The 16,455-nt window shown below is 40.2% G+C and overlaps 1 protein-coding gene across 2 annotated transcripts in view; it reads right to left on the bottom strand.

Annotated features, from left to right (window-relative positions):
• Window positions 1-16,455, bottom strand: part of LOC122307635 (carnosine N-methyltransferase-like) — a 35,248-nt gene that overhangs the window by 13,421 nt on the left and 5,372 nt on the right. Inside the window, exons 3-11 of one of the 2 annotated variants that reach the window (XM_043120644.1) lie at window positions 16,206-16,249; window positions 15,991-16,033; window positions 11,729-11,953; window positions 11,500-11,616; window positions 10,715-10,786; window positions 3,848-3,892; window positions 3,673-3,752; window positions 3,473-3,537; window positions 3,326-3,392 (exon numbers count right to left, since the gene is read on the bottom strand). In XM_043120644.1, the coding sequence (XP_042976578.1) occupies window positions 3,326-3,392; window positions 3,473-3,537; window positions 3,673-3,752; window positions 3,848-3,892; window positions 10,715-10,786; window positions 11,500-11,616; window positions 11,729-11,953; window positions 15,991-16,033; window positions 16,206-16,249 (758 nt within the window). The remainder of the gene's footprint in view (window positions 1-3,325; window positions 3,393-3,472; window positions 3,538-3,672; window positions 3,753-3,847; window positions 3,893-10,714; window positions 10,787-11,499; window positions 11,617-11,728; window positions 11,954-15,990; window positions 16,034-16,205; window positions 16,250-16,455) is intronic. The other variant, XM_043120645.1, reaches the window with a different exon arrangement.

Genomic DNA, 16,455 nt, shown 5'->3' with positions numbered 1-16,455 from the left:
CTATGGCTATGGAAGTGTTTTTGAAGCTGATTTTTTATCTGAATCTTGTGAATCTTCCATTGGTAAGGGGGTATATACATGGTCTAACAGTAAAGGATGGTCAAGGTTGGATAGATTTCTAGTCTCTACATCATGGGAGACTCATTATCTGAATCTATGTCACAAGAGGTTGTCCCGATTTTGTTCTGATCATTTTCCCATTTTGCTTGATTGTGGTGGTTTACATGGGGGTATGCGTTACTTCAAATTTGAGAATATGTGGCTTGCAGCCTATGGATCTGTGAAGAAGGTAAGGAACTGATGGGCCTCTTATTCCTTTTCTGGAACCCCTAGTTTTATATTGGCAAGTAAACTCAAAGCTCTAAAGTTTGATCTAAAGAAGTGGAACAATGAAGTCTTTAGGCGTACTGAAGTGTAGAAAAATCTGCTTTGGGATGAGTTTGAAAGCTTTGGAGGATAGGGAGGAAAATCAGGAGTCATTACAAAGGAAGAATGAGCTAGTGACCGAAATTGAGAAGGTTTTGTTGATGAAAGAAATTTTTTGAAGGCAAAAATCAAGGGTGCTTTGGTTGAAAGTGGGGGATAGATGCACTAAGTTCTTTCACAAGACAGCTAACTCACATAGGCGCAATAACGCCATTGAGGTACTTCGTTCTGGTACCAATGTGCTTCATTCCTCTGATGAGATTCAAGATCACATTGTGCAGTATTATAAAGATCTTCTGAACGAGACAGAGGAGTGGCGTCCTAAGTTGGATGGTCTGAATTTTGACCAGCTGGATTTCCATGCAGCCAGCTGGGTGGAGAGGACTTTTGAAGAAAATGAGGTGTATCAGGTGGTGAGTGGAATGTGTAAAGATAAAGCTCCAGGTCCGGATAGTTTTCTCTATGGTTTTTTTCAAGAGTGTTTGGATATAGTGGAAGAAGAAGTTATGCGAGTACTTCATGATTTTTATTCTTGTCATAAGTTTGAGAAGTTCCTAAATGCTACATTTATTGCACTCATTCCTAAGATAGCTGGTGCCTATTGAGTTGAAGGATTTCCATCCTATTAGTTTGATAGGCGGGATTTATAAAATTATTTTGAAGGTGTTAGCTAATCGCATGAGTATAATGATGGATAAAATCATCTCTAAACTCAAAATGCTTTCATTAAGGGACGTCAAATTTTCAACTCGGTTCTGATCGCTAACGAGTTTTTGGACAGCCAAATAAGGATGGGTATTCCAGGGATTCTTTGCAAGCTTGACATGGAAAAGGCATATGACCACGTGTGCTGGGATTTTCTTTTTGATATGCTAAGAAGATGTGGCTTTGGGGATAGGTGGTGTGGATGGGTTAGACATTGTGTTTCGACTACTTGGTTTTCTGTATTAGTTAATGGCAACTCTTGTGATTTTTTTCAGAGTTTGAGGGGCTTGAGACAAGGGGATCCATTATCCCCCTTCCTTTATGTTTTAGTGATGGAGGCATTGAGTCTTATGGTGGAGGCTGCTTGGGGGATAATAACAACAGTGCTATTTCAATTTCCCATTCATTATTTGCGGATGACACTCATTTTTTGTCATGCTGACAGTGGACAGATTCAAGCTTTAAGGGCTGTATTATTGTCTTTTGAAGCTGTCTCGGGCCTCAAGATGAATTTGGGTAAGTCGGAATTGGTACCGGGGGGAGATGTGAGGAATATTAACCATTTAGCAGATTTGTTGGGCTGCAAATTTGCTTCTCTTCCTATGAAATATCTTGGGCTTCCATTGGGGGCATCATTCAAAGCAAAGAATATATGGGATGGTGTTGTAGAAAAGGTTGATAAAAGATTGTCAGGTTGGAAGCGGCTATACCTATCAAAAGGGGGAAGATTAACCATTATTAAAAGCACCCTTTCCAATCTTGCCACTTATTATCTTTCTTTATTTCCATTATCGGTTGGTGTGACAAACCGGATTGAGAAGTTGTTTAGAGCATTTTGTGGGGTGGCTTGGGAGAGGAGAATAAATTCCATCTTGTGAGTTGGCATAGGGTGTGCTGTCCGATTGCGAATGGAGGTTTGCAGGTGCAAAATTTGAGTCATTTTAATAAGGCACTATTAGGGAAGTGGTTGTGGAGGTATCAAATGGAAGGGTATTGTTGTGGAGAGAGGTTATTGATCGAAAGTATGGATGTGATTTTTGGTTGGGGGGGGGGGGGGGGGGGGGGGGAATGGTGTTCTAAGTAGGGTAGGGGATCTTATGGCGTGTGCTTATGGAAATATATTAGAAGGGGGTGGGACAGTTCGTAAAACATATTAAGTTGAGGTTGGAGAGGGTGCAAGAATTCATTTTTGGTTCGATGAATGATGTGGTGAGAGAGCTCTTCATTCTGTTTTCCTGGTTGCTTTCAGCTTGGTTGGAAATCAGCAGGCTGCTGTTTCAGAGGTGTTGAGTGCTAATGGGACTGTGCATTGGAATGTTATTTTCACTAGAAATGTACAGGATTGGGAACTTGATGAGATTGCAAATTTTTTTCAGTTTCTAGTATTCTCTGAATATAGGAGGAAATGAGAGGGATTGAATGCAGTGGAAACACACGGGGAGCAAAAAGTTTTCAGTTAAATCTTATTATAAAGTGTTGTCCGTTCAGCAGCAATTATCTTTTCCATGGAAAAGCATTTGGAGGGCTTTTGTGCCGTCTAAAGTTGCCTTTTTTATTTGGACACCCACACTTGGGAAGATTTTGACGGTTAACAATTTGAGGAAACGTGGCATGATTGCTATAGAGTGGTGCTTCATGTGTAAGAATAATGGTGAATCGATTGATCATTTACTCTTACATTGTGAGGTGACTAGGGAGCTATGGGTTGGTGTTCTTAGTAGATCTGGGTTGGGTTATGCCAATGAGAGTGGTGGATCTACTAGCATGTCGGAATAGGCAGCACAGTAGCTCTCAGGTGGCAGCAGCGTGGAGGATGATTCCTTTGTGATTAATGTGGTGTATATGGAAGGCAATGAATGAGAGGTGCTTCAATGACAAGGAGCGAACTGTTGAGGATATCTGGAAATTGTTTGTCTTCTTTGCTGCAGTGGTTTTCGGCTATTGTTCTTAAGGGAGGGAATGCTCATGAGTTTTTGTTTTCTTTTCAGGTTTCTAGAATGTAATTAGGTGCTTCTTTTGTATACTTCCTGTGTACATGGGCTTCCCCTAGTTTCATTCAATAGTCTCTTATTTATCAAAAAAATGAAAAATATATATATATATATATATATAAATATATATATGTATAGAATCTCATCCATGGTTGGCAGATGCATAAGATCAAAATTACAAAGAAATTGTCATAAAATCTTACTGATTAAGAATAAAACTCGAGCATATCATCATGTAGTATGAGAACTCATTTCCCTGGCATATAAAACCTGTTTATGAAATGAGAAATAGCAGCGAGTTAAAATGCATGTGAAAGATGAGCTTCAAATATAGTCAATTATGTAAATACCTAGACATGAAATCTCCAAAGCCAGCCTGCCAAGTCCAGCTCCGGGAACCAAACAGGTAGGAGCACTGTTCAACAAAACTTTTTATTAACTCCCACCCAATTATATACAATGATTATATAATTAGATTGATCGGGATAAGATGCAATTCTGGTATAAAAGTAATTTGGAGGTAATGAAAGCAACAAGAGGTGATAAATACTTGTCCTTCTCGCGATTACAGAAGAGGGCATCAAGCTCTTCAAGAATAGGCTTGTAGCACTGATCGCGTTCCTTCTGTCCCTGTATTAAAAATAAAATGAAGGAACACACGGATTTCAGACCAAAATCCCAGATGATAACAAAACCGAGAAACCAACAAGAAAATCAAGCTATACCTCTGCTGCCCAATCTCTAACTAGATTCCTTACTATACAACGAACCTGACGAAGAAAAAGAAAGGAAATTGTATTACATAAAACTCAAATCTAAAGACAGTTTATCAACAAGTAACCTTCTCAAAGGAGAAGGGGAAAGGATCCCCTTAAGGTGCCCAAATAGTAAAGTAAGCACCATAATTATTTTATCATGGCAATATAAATCCAGAGATCTCTTATGTGTTAGTAATTGCCACTCGTATGAGCTTATTTTTTATCAACTGAGACCAAATTGTGGTTAAGTCTGCTTTTTGCACTATATGTTGTATTTATAATATATATTAAAGTTGAGTTTGGTTGTTGTAGGTAAAGAAAGCATTTTTCAGACTCTCAGGCAGAAGGCTACATCACAAGTAGTATCTATTGAACTTAAAGCTCAGACAATTCAAAACAAATTGGTTACTTGGCAACTGCCAAAACATAATCACACCAAGAACTGTCTAGAGTAACATTTAAGATGCGTACACAATTAAGCTTCATTATAGCAGATATGGACAATAGTAATAAGTGAATAATTGAATTCTATCACTTTAACAAATTTCTTAAATGCCTTAATCAAAAGATCCATGAAATGCAATGATGCTTTCATATTTCTATTATAATCTTAATCTTTCATTTCAAACAAATATTCCCACTTGTCCATAAACAAATACTTCAATTAGCTGAATATGGAACCTTTTAAGGAAGGGGTGGAAACGGTGAGTTTAAGGGGTAGCAACTTAAGGAGGGTAGGAGTGGAATCTGACTGGGCTGAGGGATCGGGCTGGGCTGACTTTGGGCCAAAGCCCATGGACCATAGGAGTGCCATAAGGTATATAGGGAAGGGCAGGAATGGGCTTCCGTATTGGGCTGGACTTGGGCCTCAGATGAAGACCTCGGCCTGTCAGAAATGGGCACGGGTCAAGGGCAAAGAAACGGGTCACGGGTTAGGGGGCTCTCTTCCACCAGAACCATCGTCATGACAGCCACAGAATCGGCCGGCAGACCAACAGATGACGCCGACGACACCTTCCGACCAACTGCTGACACTAGAATCCTCTTCCCCCAGAATCTTCGTTGACACGACGAGCAACCAGCAGCAGACTACTGTGCAGAATACCGAGACGACGCCGATGGTGGTTCTTTCTCCAACCCGATGGCAACAGAATCTGCCGGTCGATCATCAGACGACGACGAAGTGCCGGGAAGACATTTCGGAACTCCAGACCACGCCTTCAGTTCCTCTGGTGATTCTCCCTCCACCACCGAGTGGTTGTCCTCCTTTGAGGACTGTGCAGAACCCACCGACGGGGCAAGGGGAAGAAGGTGGTGGTCCGGCGAGACCCTTAGGGGTGAACAGTGACATTGTGGTGGTGGAACACAGTGAAGGAGGTGAAGAAGATGATTCGGCCAGTGATCTTTTCCTATCTGATGAAGAGGGTTCTCAAAGGCTTTTACAGAGGATTAATGAGCATGGAGGGGAAGTGGTTTAGTGATTGGAGAAGTGAACTTGGAGGGGCAAAAGGAATTTAGGGTGCAGAATCCAATTCCTCTTAACTGTTTGTATCCGGCTTCATCCAGCGTTTCTGATTGGGTGTTCCAAACAGTGAATGATATAAAGGACATGGTGGGACTAAAGTGTGAAGGTTATGAAGAGCAATTCATGGCAATACTCACTGCCATCAAAGTGGGTCACCAACAACAAAGGAAAACAGGATCCAAGAAACAGTGAGAACTCAATAGGCTAACATGGTCCATGAATTCAGAAGGTAGCTCAAGCAGGGAAAGGTCTAAAGGGAAGGGGCTGGCTTATTCCAATAAATGAAACCAAAAATTCTCTTGTGGAATGTACAGGGTCTAAATGATGCCGGTAAGCATCTTCAAATAAGAAACTTACTGCGTGGGTGGAAGCCGGACATTGTTTGCTTACATGAGACGAAATTGAAAACAGTCACTACAAAATAATACGAAGTGTATGGAGCTGTGTTCATGTCAATTGGGTGTATTTGGCAGCTAATGGGGCCTCGAGAGGTGTGTTGGTGATGTGGGACCAATGGGTGGTGGAGAAATTGGAGGAGGCCGTTGGGTTGTTCTCAGTGGCATGTTCTTTTAGGAATGTGATTGATGGGTTTAAGTGGGCCTTTGCAGATGTTTATGGACCTAACGCAGATAGTGACCGAAGACTACTGTGGGATGAACTAGCTGGGTTACACAGCTGGTGGGATCTTCCTTGGTGCATTGGTGGCGATTTCAATGTAACAAGATTTTTAAGCGAGTGTTTTGGAAACAGAAGAATGCATTTTTTGGAAACAGCAATATCAGATTTCTCGGAATGCATTTTTGAGTTGAACCTAGTGGATTTACCACTAGCGGGGGGCATATACACGTGCGCTAATAATCAGATGGTCTAGATTAGATAGATTTCTAATTTCCCCGGAATGGGAAATTCGTGGCAAAAGAGATTGCCTCGTTTATGCTCGGACCATTGGCCCGTCATGCTGGACTATGGGGGAATTCAAAGAAGGCGGCAACATTTTAAGTTTGAAAACATGTGGCTGCAAACTGAAGGCTTTGTGGATAGGGTTGGACAGCAGTGGTCTTCATACCAAATTCAGGGTACTCCTAGTTTTGTTTTTGCAGGAAAGCTAAGGGCTCTAAAGCAAAATTTAAAGCTTTGGAACAAGCAGTCCTTTGGTAATATTGAGGAACTCAAGAAAATAAAGCAATGGAAGATACAAGAGCTAGAAAGGTTTCAAGAGTCAAGGCCTTTGAATCCGGAGGAACAAGCCCAAAAGTTAGCTTTGGTCGTAGAGCTCAAGAGGATCATCCTACTAGAAGAGATCTCGTGGAGGCAGAAGTCTAGAGCTTTATGGCTGAAGGAAGGTGACCGTAGCACTAAGTTTTTCCACAGGGTTGCTAATTCTCACAGGCGATCCAACAACATTGAGATACTGAAGATTGATGGGTCAGAATGCAAGGATGTGCAGGTGATTAACAATCACGTGGTTAGTTTTTTTGAACAGTTTCTTACTGAGCAGGAGGGGTGGAGGCCTAAGCTAGGGGGGTTGGCTTTTGATTCCATTGGACCTTTGGATGCCAACCGTATGGAGAGGCCGTTTGAAGAGGCGGAGATACTAGATGTGGTAAGGAAAATGGCTAAAGACAAGGCTCCAGGTCCTGATGGGTTCTCTATAGGATTTTTCCAAACTTGTTGGGAGGTCCTAAAGGATGACCTACTGGAGGTGTTCTAGGAGTTTTATTATTTCGGAAAGTTTGAGAAAAGCCTAAACGCCACTTTTATAGCCTTAATACCAAAAAGGGGAGGAGGGGGGGGGGGGGGGGGGGGGGGAGGATATAAAGGAGTTTCACCCCATTAGCCTAGTCAATGGGGTCTATAAGATTCTTTCCAAGGTATTGGCAAATCGCCTTAGTCAGACCGTAGGAAAGATAATTTCAAAACCTCAAAATGCTTTTGTAAAAGACAGACAGATTCTAGATGCAGTGCTCATTGCCAATAAATGCCTGGATAGTAGATTCAAAGTGGGCTATCCAGAGATTATATGCAAGCTTGACATGGATCTAATGGTGTATATCTACGGTGAAATTCTCAGTCCTAATAAACGGAAGTCCTACTGGATTTTTCAATAGCACACGAGGCCTAAGACAAGGAGATCCGTTGTCCCCACTACTCTATTATTGTAATGGAGGCTTTGAGTAGAATGATCTCAGTCCTGGTTGCAAATGGGCATATGACTGGTTACTTCATTGGAACCCCATGCGAGGGTAGTATTAACATTTCTCATTTGTTGTTTGCAGATGACACCCTAATTTTCTGCGAGGCGAATCAACTCCAAGTTAGAGTACTGAAGGCACTCTTACTTTGTTTTGAGGTAGCTTCAGGCTTGAAAGTGAATCTGGCCAAATCAGAGATGGTGCCTATTGGTGGTGTTCAGCATCTAAGACACTTGGCGAATACTCTGGGGTGTAAGACTGCTACACTTCCCATGACGTATCTAGGCCTTCCGTTGGGGGCCCCCTCGAGAGTAATCGCGTTATGGGATACAGTGATTGAGAGAGTAGAGCGACATTTAGCAGGTTGGAAGAGAATGTACTTATCAAAAGGGGGTCGAATTACGCTAATAAAGAGTACTCTATCTAACCTTCCAACATATTTTCTATCCATGTTCCCTATTCCAGCAAGGGTGGCACTCCGCATTGATAAACTACAACGGGACTTCTTGTGGGGCGGAATAGAAGAGGAGTTCAAGTTTCATCTAGTCAGGTAGGAACAGGTTTGTAAGCCCATCTCGAAGGGGGGGTTGGGCATTAGAAAGCTGAGAATCTTTAATCAAGCGCTACTTGGAAAGTGGTTATGGAGATACCGTAGAGAACCAGAAGCTCTTTGGAAGTTGGTGATTGAAAGTAAGTATGGGGAATTATGGGATGGTTGGTGTTCTAAGGAAGTGCGAGAGGCACATGGTGTGGGATTGTGGAAACATATTAGACAGGGATGGGGGGTCTACTCTCACTATACGAGGCTTTGTTTAGGAGAGGGAAATAGGATCAAATTTTGGTATGACACCTGGTGTGGTAATTGTGCGCTTAAGGATTTATTCCCGACATTATTCTTGGTTGCAAGCGACAGAGAAATCAGTGGCGGAAGTAATGGTGGTAATGGGGGAGCAAATCCAGTGGAATATCAGTTGAGCAAGGCTGCTCAAGATTGAGAAATGGACACTTTTGAAGCCTTTTTCAGCCTCTTGTATTCAACCAAACCAAGTAACCAGCTTCTAGATTTGTTGTGGTGGGTACCATTGGGAAAAGGCTTGTTTTCGGTCCGTGCTTTTTATAAGGCCCTAACACGAGCAACCCTCTCAGTTTTCTTGGAAAAAGCTTTGGAAACACAAGGCGCCTCTCAAAGCGGCTTTCTTTGTGTGGTCCACTTCACTGGGCAAGATCCTCACAAAGGATAATTTGAGAAAACGAAGGGTGATCATCGTAGATTGGTGTTGTATGTGCAGGAAGGGGGGAGAATCCGTTGACCATCTTTTATTACATTGTGAGGTAGCTCAAGGGTTATGGAACGAGGTTTTTTGTAGACTAGACTGGGGTTGGATTATGCCGGAAACGGTTGTGGCGGTTCTTACTAGCTGGACAGGTCTAAGAGGCAACAACCAGATTAAGGCAATTTGGAAGATGATCCTGATATGCATTATGTGGTGCGTGTGGCAAGAGAACAATGAACGGACTTTTGAGGATAAAGAGAGATCTATGGAGGAGCTGAAAGTCTTCTTTTTAAGAACTCTTTGTACGTGGGCTATTGATGTTAGTTTTAATGGCCAAAATCTACATGAGTTTCTTATTTCTTTTGATCCTACGTAGTGTAGGACATTCTTTGTATTGAACGTGGCATTTTGCCTATTCTTTTATTGATATATCTTCTTACTATTCTCAAATAATTCCAAAAACTTGTCTTTTCCATCAAACAAATCATTCTCGCACTATATATTTCATACAAGCTATTGCATATTCTACCACCTAATTTCCAAAGCCGTGCACTTCTATGAATATTATTGACAACTAGCTCAAATGTCTTTTTTCTAAATATGTATCAATCTATTTACCCACAAATCTATCATATGTTTTCTTCCACGGGACTGCTACAGGTACCCGGCGATGGGTACCTATTGCGAAATCGGCTGACGTGGCATTATGCCACGTCAGTCGATATAATAAAAAAAAAAAAAAACTACGACTCGAGGTGGGCCTCCTCAAAACCCTACAAGGCCACCCCTCCTACCCTCCGACCCCGACAATGCAGTCTCCCCCCACCGCAGGTCGAAATCTCGACAAGTCACCTCTCGCTACATGTCCTCTTCCTCTTCTTCTACTTCTACGCCTTCTTCGACTTCCAATTCCCGACAATGTCCATTGCCGTTGGTTTCTCGGACGACTAAGATGACGCCGATGCCTTCGGTATCGTCTCTGGCTAAACGTTCACAGTCAGTGGAGAGGAGGATGATAGCCACTCCTTGACCCAGTTCTCTGGACTCGAGAGCTGGAAGTGGCAATGGTGAAGTGTCCGCGGCTCAGAAGCTATTGTTCACTTCGGCAAGGAGCTTGTCGGTGTCGCTTCAGGGTGAATCGTTCTCGCTCCAAGTCAGCAAGGCGAAGCCTGCGCCGTCTCCATTGCCGAGCGTGAGGAAGGGCACTCCGGAGAGGAGGAAGGCGACGACACCGGCCAGAGCTGTCAATAAGACTGAAAACTCGAGGCTGGGGACAGATCAGCAACGATGGCCTGTGCGATTAAGGCAAGCGAATTGTATGAGTAGGAGCTTGGATTGCACAGACGAAAGGAAAAAAGTTGGTGGACCCGGCAGTGTCGTGAGGGCGTTACAGAGTTCAATGGCGGATGTTAGGGTCTCTTCGTTTGACGGGAGATTGGGTTCAGAATCGGGAAGGCAGGATGAGGAAAGGGGGAAATACACGACTGCAAAATCAAAGGAACCCAAAACGCACCATTTCATTAAACATGTCACGTGGACTCGTGTACGCGGCGGGTACCCCAAGCCGTGTGCAAATAGCATTTTTCTTTCTTCCAAGTGTTCCAAACATGTGTGTGTGTGTGTGTGTAAATTCTGAAAACCAAACAATTGTTCCATCCATAATTCCAAATTCCAGACTTGTTATAATGCTACAAATGCAATATAGCTACCTATAGAATGGGCCTGAAAAATCATCCATAAGACCTAGATATAAAATAACAAAGAAAAGAGAACAAATGCTTACACAAAATATTAGAAACTGGAAGTACAAGTTCTAATAAATAAAACCAGTTACCCATCATACCTTATCAACATCAACTAAAGGAACATTCAACTGAAATGATGGATCCAACCACTCATGAGACATCGAAGACACCTGAACAAGTGATATAGCAAGGAAAGCATCAAACAATTTACATATTAGGAGTTTTTATAAATAAAAAAATAAAAAATAAAAAAAAAGGCTGTGGGCAGGGAGGTCAAATTAAAGGACTACACATCTCCAACTTAATATTAAATATCTGAAAAATCCATAACTTATAACCAAATAAAGCATGTAGATAAATATTGGATAGACAATTTGATAAGCAACAATAAGTTTCTGTTTTTTTTTTAATAAGTAAAACAAAAAGTTTCTTTTACTTCAACTTCATCAAATCCTACCATCACTCCTCCTTGTCTCCTTTGTTGTGCATAATGATGAAAACTTTTTAAAGAGATTAAAACATGAGGTCATACTGTAGAATACATTGGGTAAATTCTAATTTTCTAGAGTAGGAAAAAAGTGAGATGTTCACATAGGAGTACCCTATCCTCGGGTTGCACAAACCAAGGAGGCAATCTAGCAACAATCTATACCAAATAATAACAAATGACGAGTCAAGTCAAAAGAAAAAAAAATAATGGAAGTGGTGAAATAGCACAACATATTACCATGTGGCCCTAGCTGAAGGCTTAAATTTAGAATTTTCTTGTCATGGAGTGATGCAGTAAAATGCAACATTATATATCTCAATAACAATAGATCTCGACAATCTCAAACAAATTTACATAGACATAATAACTTGAAAAGAAATCAAATGACTTTACATTTCCATTGGAATTAGTGATCTCATTTCCACCACATGCATCTATCTGTTCCTCATGTTTGAAGCCTGGAGGATGCCTTCCAGTGACCGAGTCACAATTACCATCAATTTTTATCTCCTGTTGTTATCTACAGGGGTCAAATTTCTAAATGAAAAAGACATAGGTGGAACCAACCCTATAATGAATTTTTACATTTGCTCAAAAATTAATATCATATAAATGCTAAAACCTCAATGCTAACTGTCCCTTTCACTGACTCGCACATGGCATTGCTTTCTTCCCCTAAACAAGCTTGGTCAGATTTGGTGAAACACAAGCTTCCACTTATTGATGTAGATTGACAGGAGCTAACATTATTTTCTCCCGAGAAGAGATGGTCATTCAGAGCATTTTCAAGATTCCCATCTTCACAAATATCTACATCTTGACTCATATCAAGTGGAGGTTCAAATGCCTGCAAGGCAGCATATTGGTAAGCAAAGGAAAAAAATGTAACATACGGGTCCTAAATTAGGGCTTAGGATTATTATTATTATTATTATTATTATTTTAGTAAATATTTTAACAGATCAATTTTTAAATAGTGATTTTATTTGATTGGATTTCTTCCCCTATCAACATCCATATATTGCTTTGTTGGTTTCCTAGTTTGTACAAGTTTCCAAATCAGTAACCAACACTCTACCTCAAAACCCTCCCATAAAATCCTCTCTTTTCCTCTTCATCAAACCCACAACGGTATCCCCATCAAACATAATTCTCACAGCCAGAAACCATCCCACCCACGTGAAACCAAAATCCTTTTTCTGCATGGCAGAACTACCTCCTCACAGTACCACCCACGCTGCCCAGAAATTGCCAGCCAACCACCTCCCGTCGAACCCATACCTTCCCGGTAAGCCCACAACTGTCCGCCACCCTTCTCTTCCTCTATTGCTTTGGCTGACAGTTTCTCTCTCTAAAACTGCTCTCTCTCTCTCTCTCTTCCTCCACCTTGTGCCGCCGTGACTAGCACCCAGATGTTAGGGACCTCGGTCTAGTCCCTAAACACTATGGTTCTCTAGATCCACTTCACCCAACTATGACCGATGAGCCTATCTTTCTTGCTTGCCTTCTTACTTGAGTCTAGACTTGAGTGATGAGATTTGATGAATATGGATGATGAGTGTTTGTGGTTTGTGAATTGGATCTTGGTGGGATGGTATGGTGTATGGGATGATGATGGTATGGTATGGTATGATGATGGCCGAATGGTTTGATTAGGCTATGGTAGGCGCCTCTTGGGTGGTATTATGGTAATTATGGAAGTGAGGCTAGGGTTTAAGGTTTCCTAAAATATAGGAAATCCTTATGAAGGCTAGGGTTTATGGTAGGTAATATGGAGGCACTAGATCTAGTGTAGATCTAGGGCTTTATGATGAAAGGGTTTTAGATCTAGGATTATGGAAGGTATATGGGTGATAATATGGTGATGGAATGATATGGAAGTGAAAGAAATATGAAGGGAATAATCCAACAAGGCTAGATCTACTTGGCAAAGTAGATCTAGTGTGTTGGGATGATATGGGCATGTGATATAATGTTAAGTGCAAAACGAGTAATGCAAATAACAAGTAAATAACAAGATTGAAACTCAATAATGGAAAAGAGAAACAAACTTGCTCATAGATTGATAGATGAAGCAACACCCGTCCACAAACGTCAAGGTGTTGAATCTCTATTTGGGATTCACACGGGATTGCACCCAAATAGCCCAAGTGCCAAGCACCGAAGGAGATCTCAAGAACAAATAAGCCAACCACAAAGGGAATTTGTCAAAAGATAATGAAAGATGGGATTGGGGTGGCCTTTATATAGGCTTACAAGGGGAGAGTCCTAATGGTGCTTGAACAAGGAAATAAATCCTAGAAAGGAATTAATTCCTAGTAACACTAGCCTAAGGAATTAATTCCTAGTTGTACTAAAACAAGGAAATAATGAAATATATAAATACTAGATGATTTTATTAAAATAATAAAATGCTGATAAAATTCTGGCCGTGGGGCCTGACTGGTGCTAGCCAGAGCTGAAAATGGCCCATGGCATGGGCCATGGTGCTGGCTGGCTGGTCTGGTCTGGTCCATGGGCTTGCCATGGCATGTTGCTGGCTCACCATGGGGGCTGACTAGGCATGTCAGTGAGTGTGTCGAGGCTTGTCCCGGGGCAACTTTTCTAGAGGGTCTAACACCAGACCCACCGTCGCAGTGGTTCTCCTTCCTTCTCTCGGTGAGTCCATTGCAAGATCCCTCCCCTCACGAGCTCTGTTTTCACCTCTCAGCCTTCTTGTTCCAGAGATTTTACCCTTTTGAACTTAAAGTGGGCTATGGGCCTTAAGCCCATTCAGCCTAGTGGCTTTTTGTTACTAAGAAAGAGCTGACTTCTCACATGGGCCTCAGGCTTTCCTATTTTCTAAGGGGACTGATTTCATAATCCAATATATTGTTTTGAATCGGGCTGGGTTTATTCTACAGGAAATAATGTAGGAATTTAAAGCATATTTAAAGTATGTTTTAAATTATATTTTAATGTATACCATTGAGCCTATTATTTTAATTAATATTCCCATTGTCTATTCAGATCAAATTTTAGTAAACTTATTATGTTATATTTTTAAATAGAAAATCAAGGAATACTTTATGAGTTTTAAATAATATTACTATATATTAATCTTAGTATAGCTGAATAATTGTTGAATTAATATATGGCATGATTCTAAGTACTTAGAATGCTACGACATATTTTCTTAGAACTATTAGTGACGATTAAGAGGTCATGAGCTATTACGTGAGATTCTAAAAGCAACGCCAAGTGGTAAATAGTATGATCATATAAATGCATGCATACTGTAAATATTATTGTTATGTATAAAAATAGTATGTGCTTATGATGGTTATCTATGCTACGCTAAGAGCCAAGTCAAGTTTAGATTCCTTTCATGATCTTTGATGAATTATGACATTATGCTTGTATGAATGAATTTGTTGTTTGACGGATTGAATGTTACTAAAATCACATGGAAGCCATGAAATGTTCATGTAATAAAATAGGCAGATCATGTATGCCATGTTCATGTAGTACTTAGATCATGTATGCCATGAAATTTCATAAAAAAATGTTTAGATCATGTTGTATACCGTGCCATGTTATGTTATGTTATGTCATGTACAAGAGTATGCCATGCAATATTCTTGTAGCAATTAAATCATATATGCTAGGTAATGCCATGAAGTATTTAGATCAAGTATGTCATGTAACGTTCATGTAGAACTCAGATCATATATGCCATGGAATGTTATACTTAAATCATGTAGTGTGTCATGCCATGTACAAGAATATGCCATGTTAGAACAGTCCATGAAGTCCAAGAAAGTTCTTATGCATTAAGAAAGATAAATGTTTTAAGGTGACAAAGACCCAAGCATGTTCACCACAAGTTATGCTAAGACGGTGCCACGGACTCAAACATGGTTAACCACAAGATAAGTGAAACACGGATTAAAGTGTGTTTCACTCCATGTTATGATCAATTATGCAAGTCAAGTGGAACACGGACCCAAGCGTGCTTCACTCCATGTTATGATCAGTTATGCAAGGTGGAACACGGATTCAAGCATATTTCACTACATGTTATGACAAGTTATACAAATTAAGTGGAACACGGACTCAATCATGTTTCACTCCATTTTATGTTCAGTTATGCAAGCTAAGCGGAACATGGACTCAAGCATGTTTCACCCCATGTTATGACAAATTATGCAGTGCCATGGACTCAAGCATGGATCACCATATGATAAGTGAAAGACAAGATAAACAAATCATGTATGATTGTTAGAAAATGCATAAAGTCGGTCATTTATGCATTCACTTTACATGTTTGCCATGATTATGTATGATTTCGCTCATGTTAATGATGAATAGATATGCTATGTGAATCTGTGATGATACATGTATGTTATGAAGAGTCTTTCAAACAATTTAAGTCTGTGCTAAGCTAAGTAATATTTTACGGTATGATGTGCTATCTACCGAGTATTCGACTCATTTTCTTTTTCTTTTTTTTTTGTCTTTCTATTTTCTTTTATGGTTTATTGTCACAGATGGTGATTATGATGACGCAGAGCTGGATGGCCAGGAGTAGATCTAGTATAAAGACTTAGAGAGAATAAGTGTTGTTCACACAAGAATTAGTTTTTCTTTTATGAATAAGAGTCATTCGTAGGACTAGTTTTTGTTCTTTTACTTTATGTTTCAGTTTTAAGACAATTATATTCAGTTCAGTTTTAAATGTTTTTTATGCTTTACAATAAAAAGAGGTATTTCAGAATTTTGAGTCTCTTTACCAGGCATCATGCTATGTATGTTAGTAATATCTCTACCCTACAGGAAAGGGGTGTTACAAAAAAAGAGCGACAAGATACTCCTATACCATTTAGATGGGAAGTCAAAACAGACCTGAAGCATGCTGAATATGAAAAATGAATTAGTAGAAATACACCTGCAAAATTCATCAACTTTATAACTTCAGAAAAAATAAAAAGGAAAAAGGACAAAAACCACATGATGCACTTGAGGAAAGAATGCATAATCCTTATTGCATTACCAAGTTAGCTCATATAAAATGTAATCATGGTTATTGAATAATAAAAACAAAAAAACCAAGAAGTTACCGTCTTATTCTTTGAAACTTTAAAGGGTAATGCAACAGTAAAGCCTACAAAAGTAGAGGAAAAAGGTGAATATCAGAACTTCACAAGTTGGGGAAAAAAAGATAGCCACTAAAAAAGGAATACATCAGTCAATATTATTAATTTTTTATAAGGCAATTTTTTGAAAAGCATAGAAGGACGCAAGCTGAATACGATTGAAGAATACAAGAGAAAGAACCCATTTAGGAGAAAGAGGAATACCAACAAGTAA

The sequence above is a fragment of the Carya illinoinensis genome, chromosome 4 (assembly GCF_018687715.1).
Source record: "Carya illinoinensis cultivar Pawnee chromosome 4, C.illinoinensisPawnee_v1, whole genome shotgun sequence".
NCBI lineage: Eukaryota > Viridiplantae > Streptophyta > Magnoliopsida > Fagales > Juglandaceae > Carya > Carya illinoinensis.
This window is presented reverse-complemented; position numbering and strand designations above follow the sequence as displayed.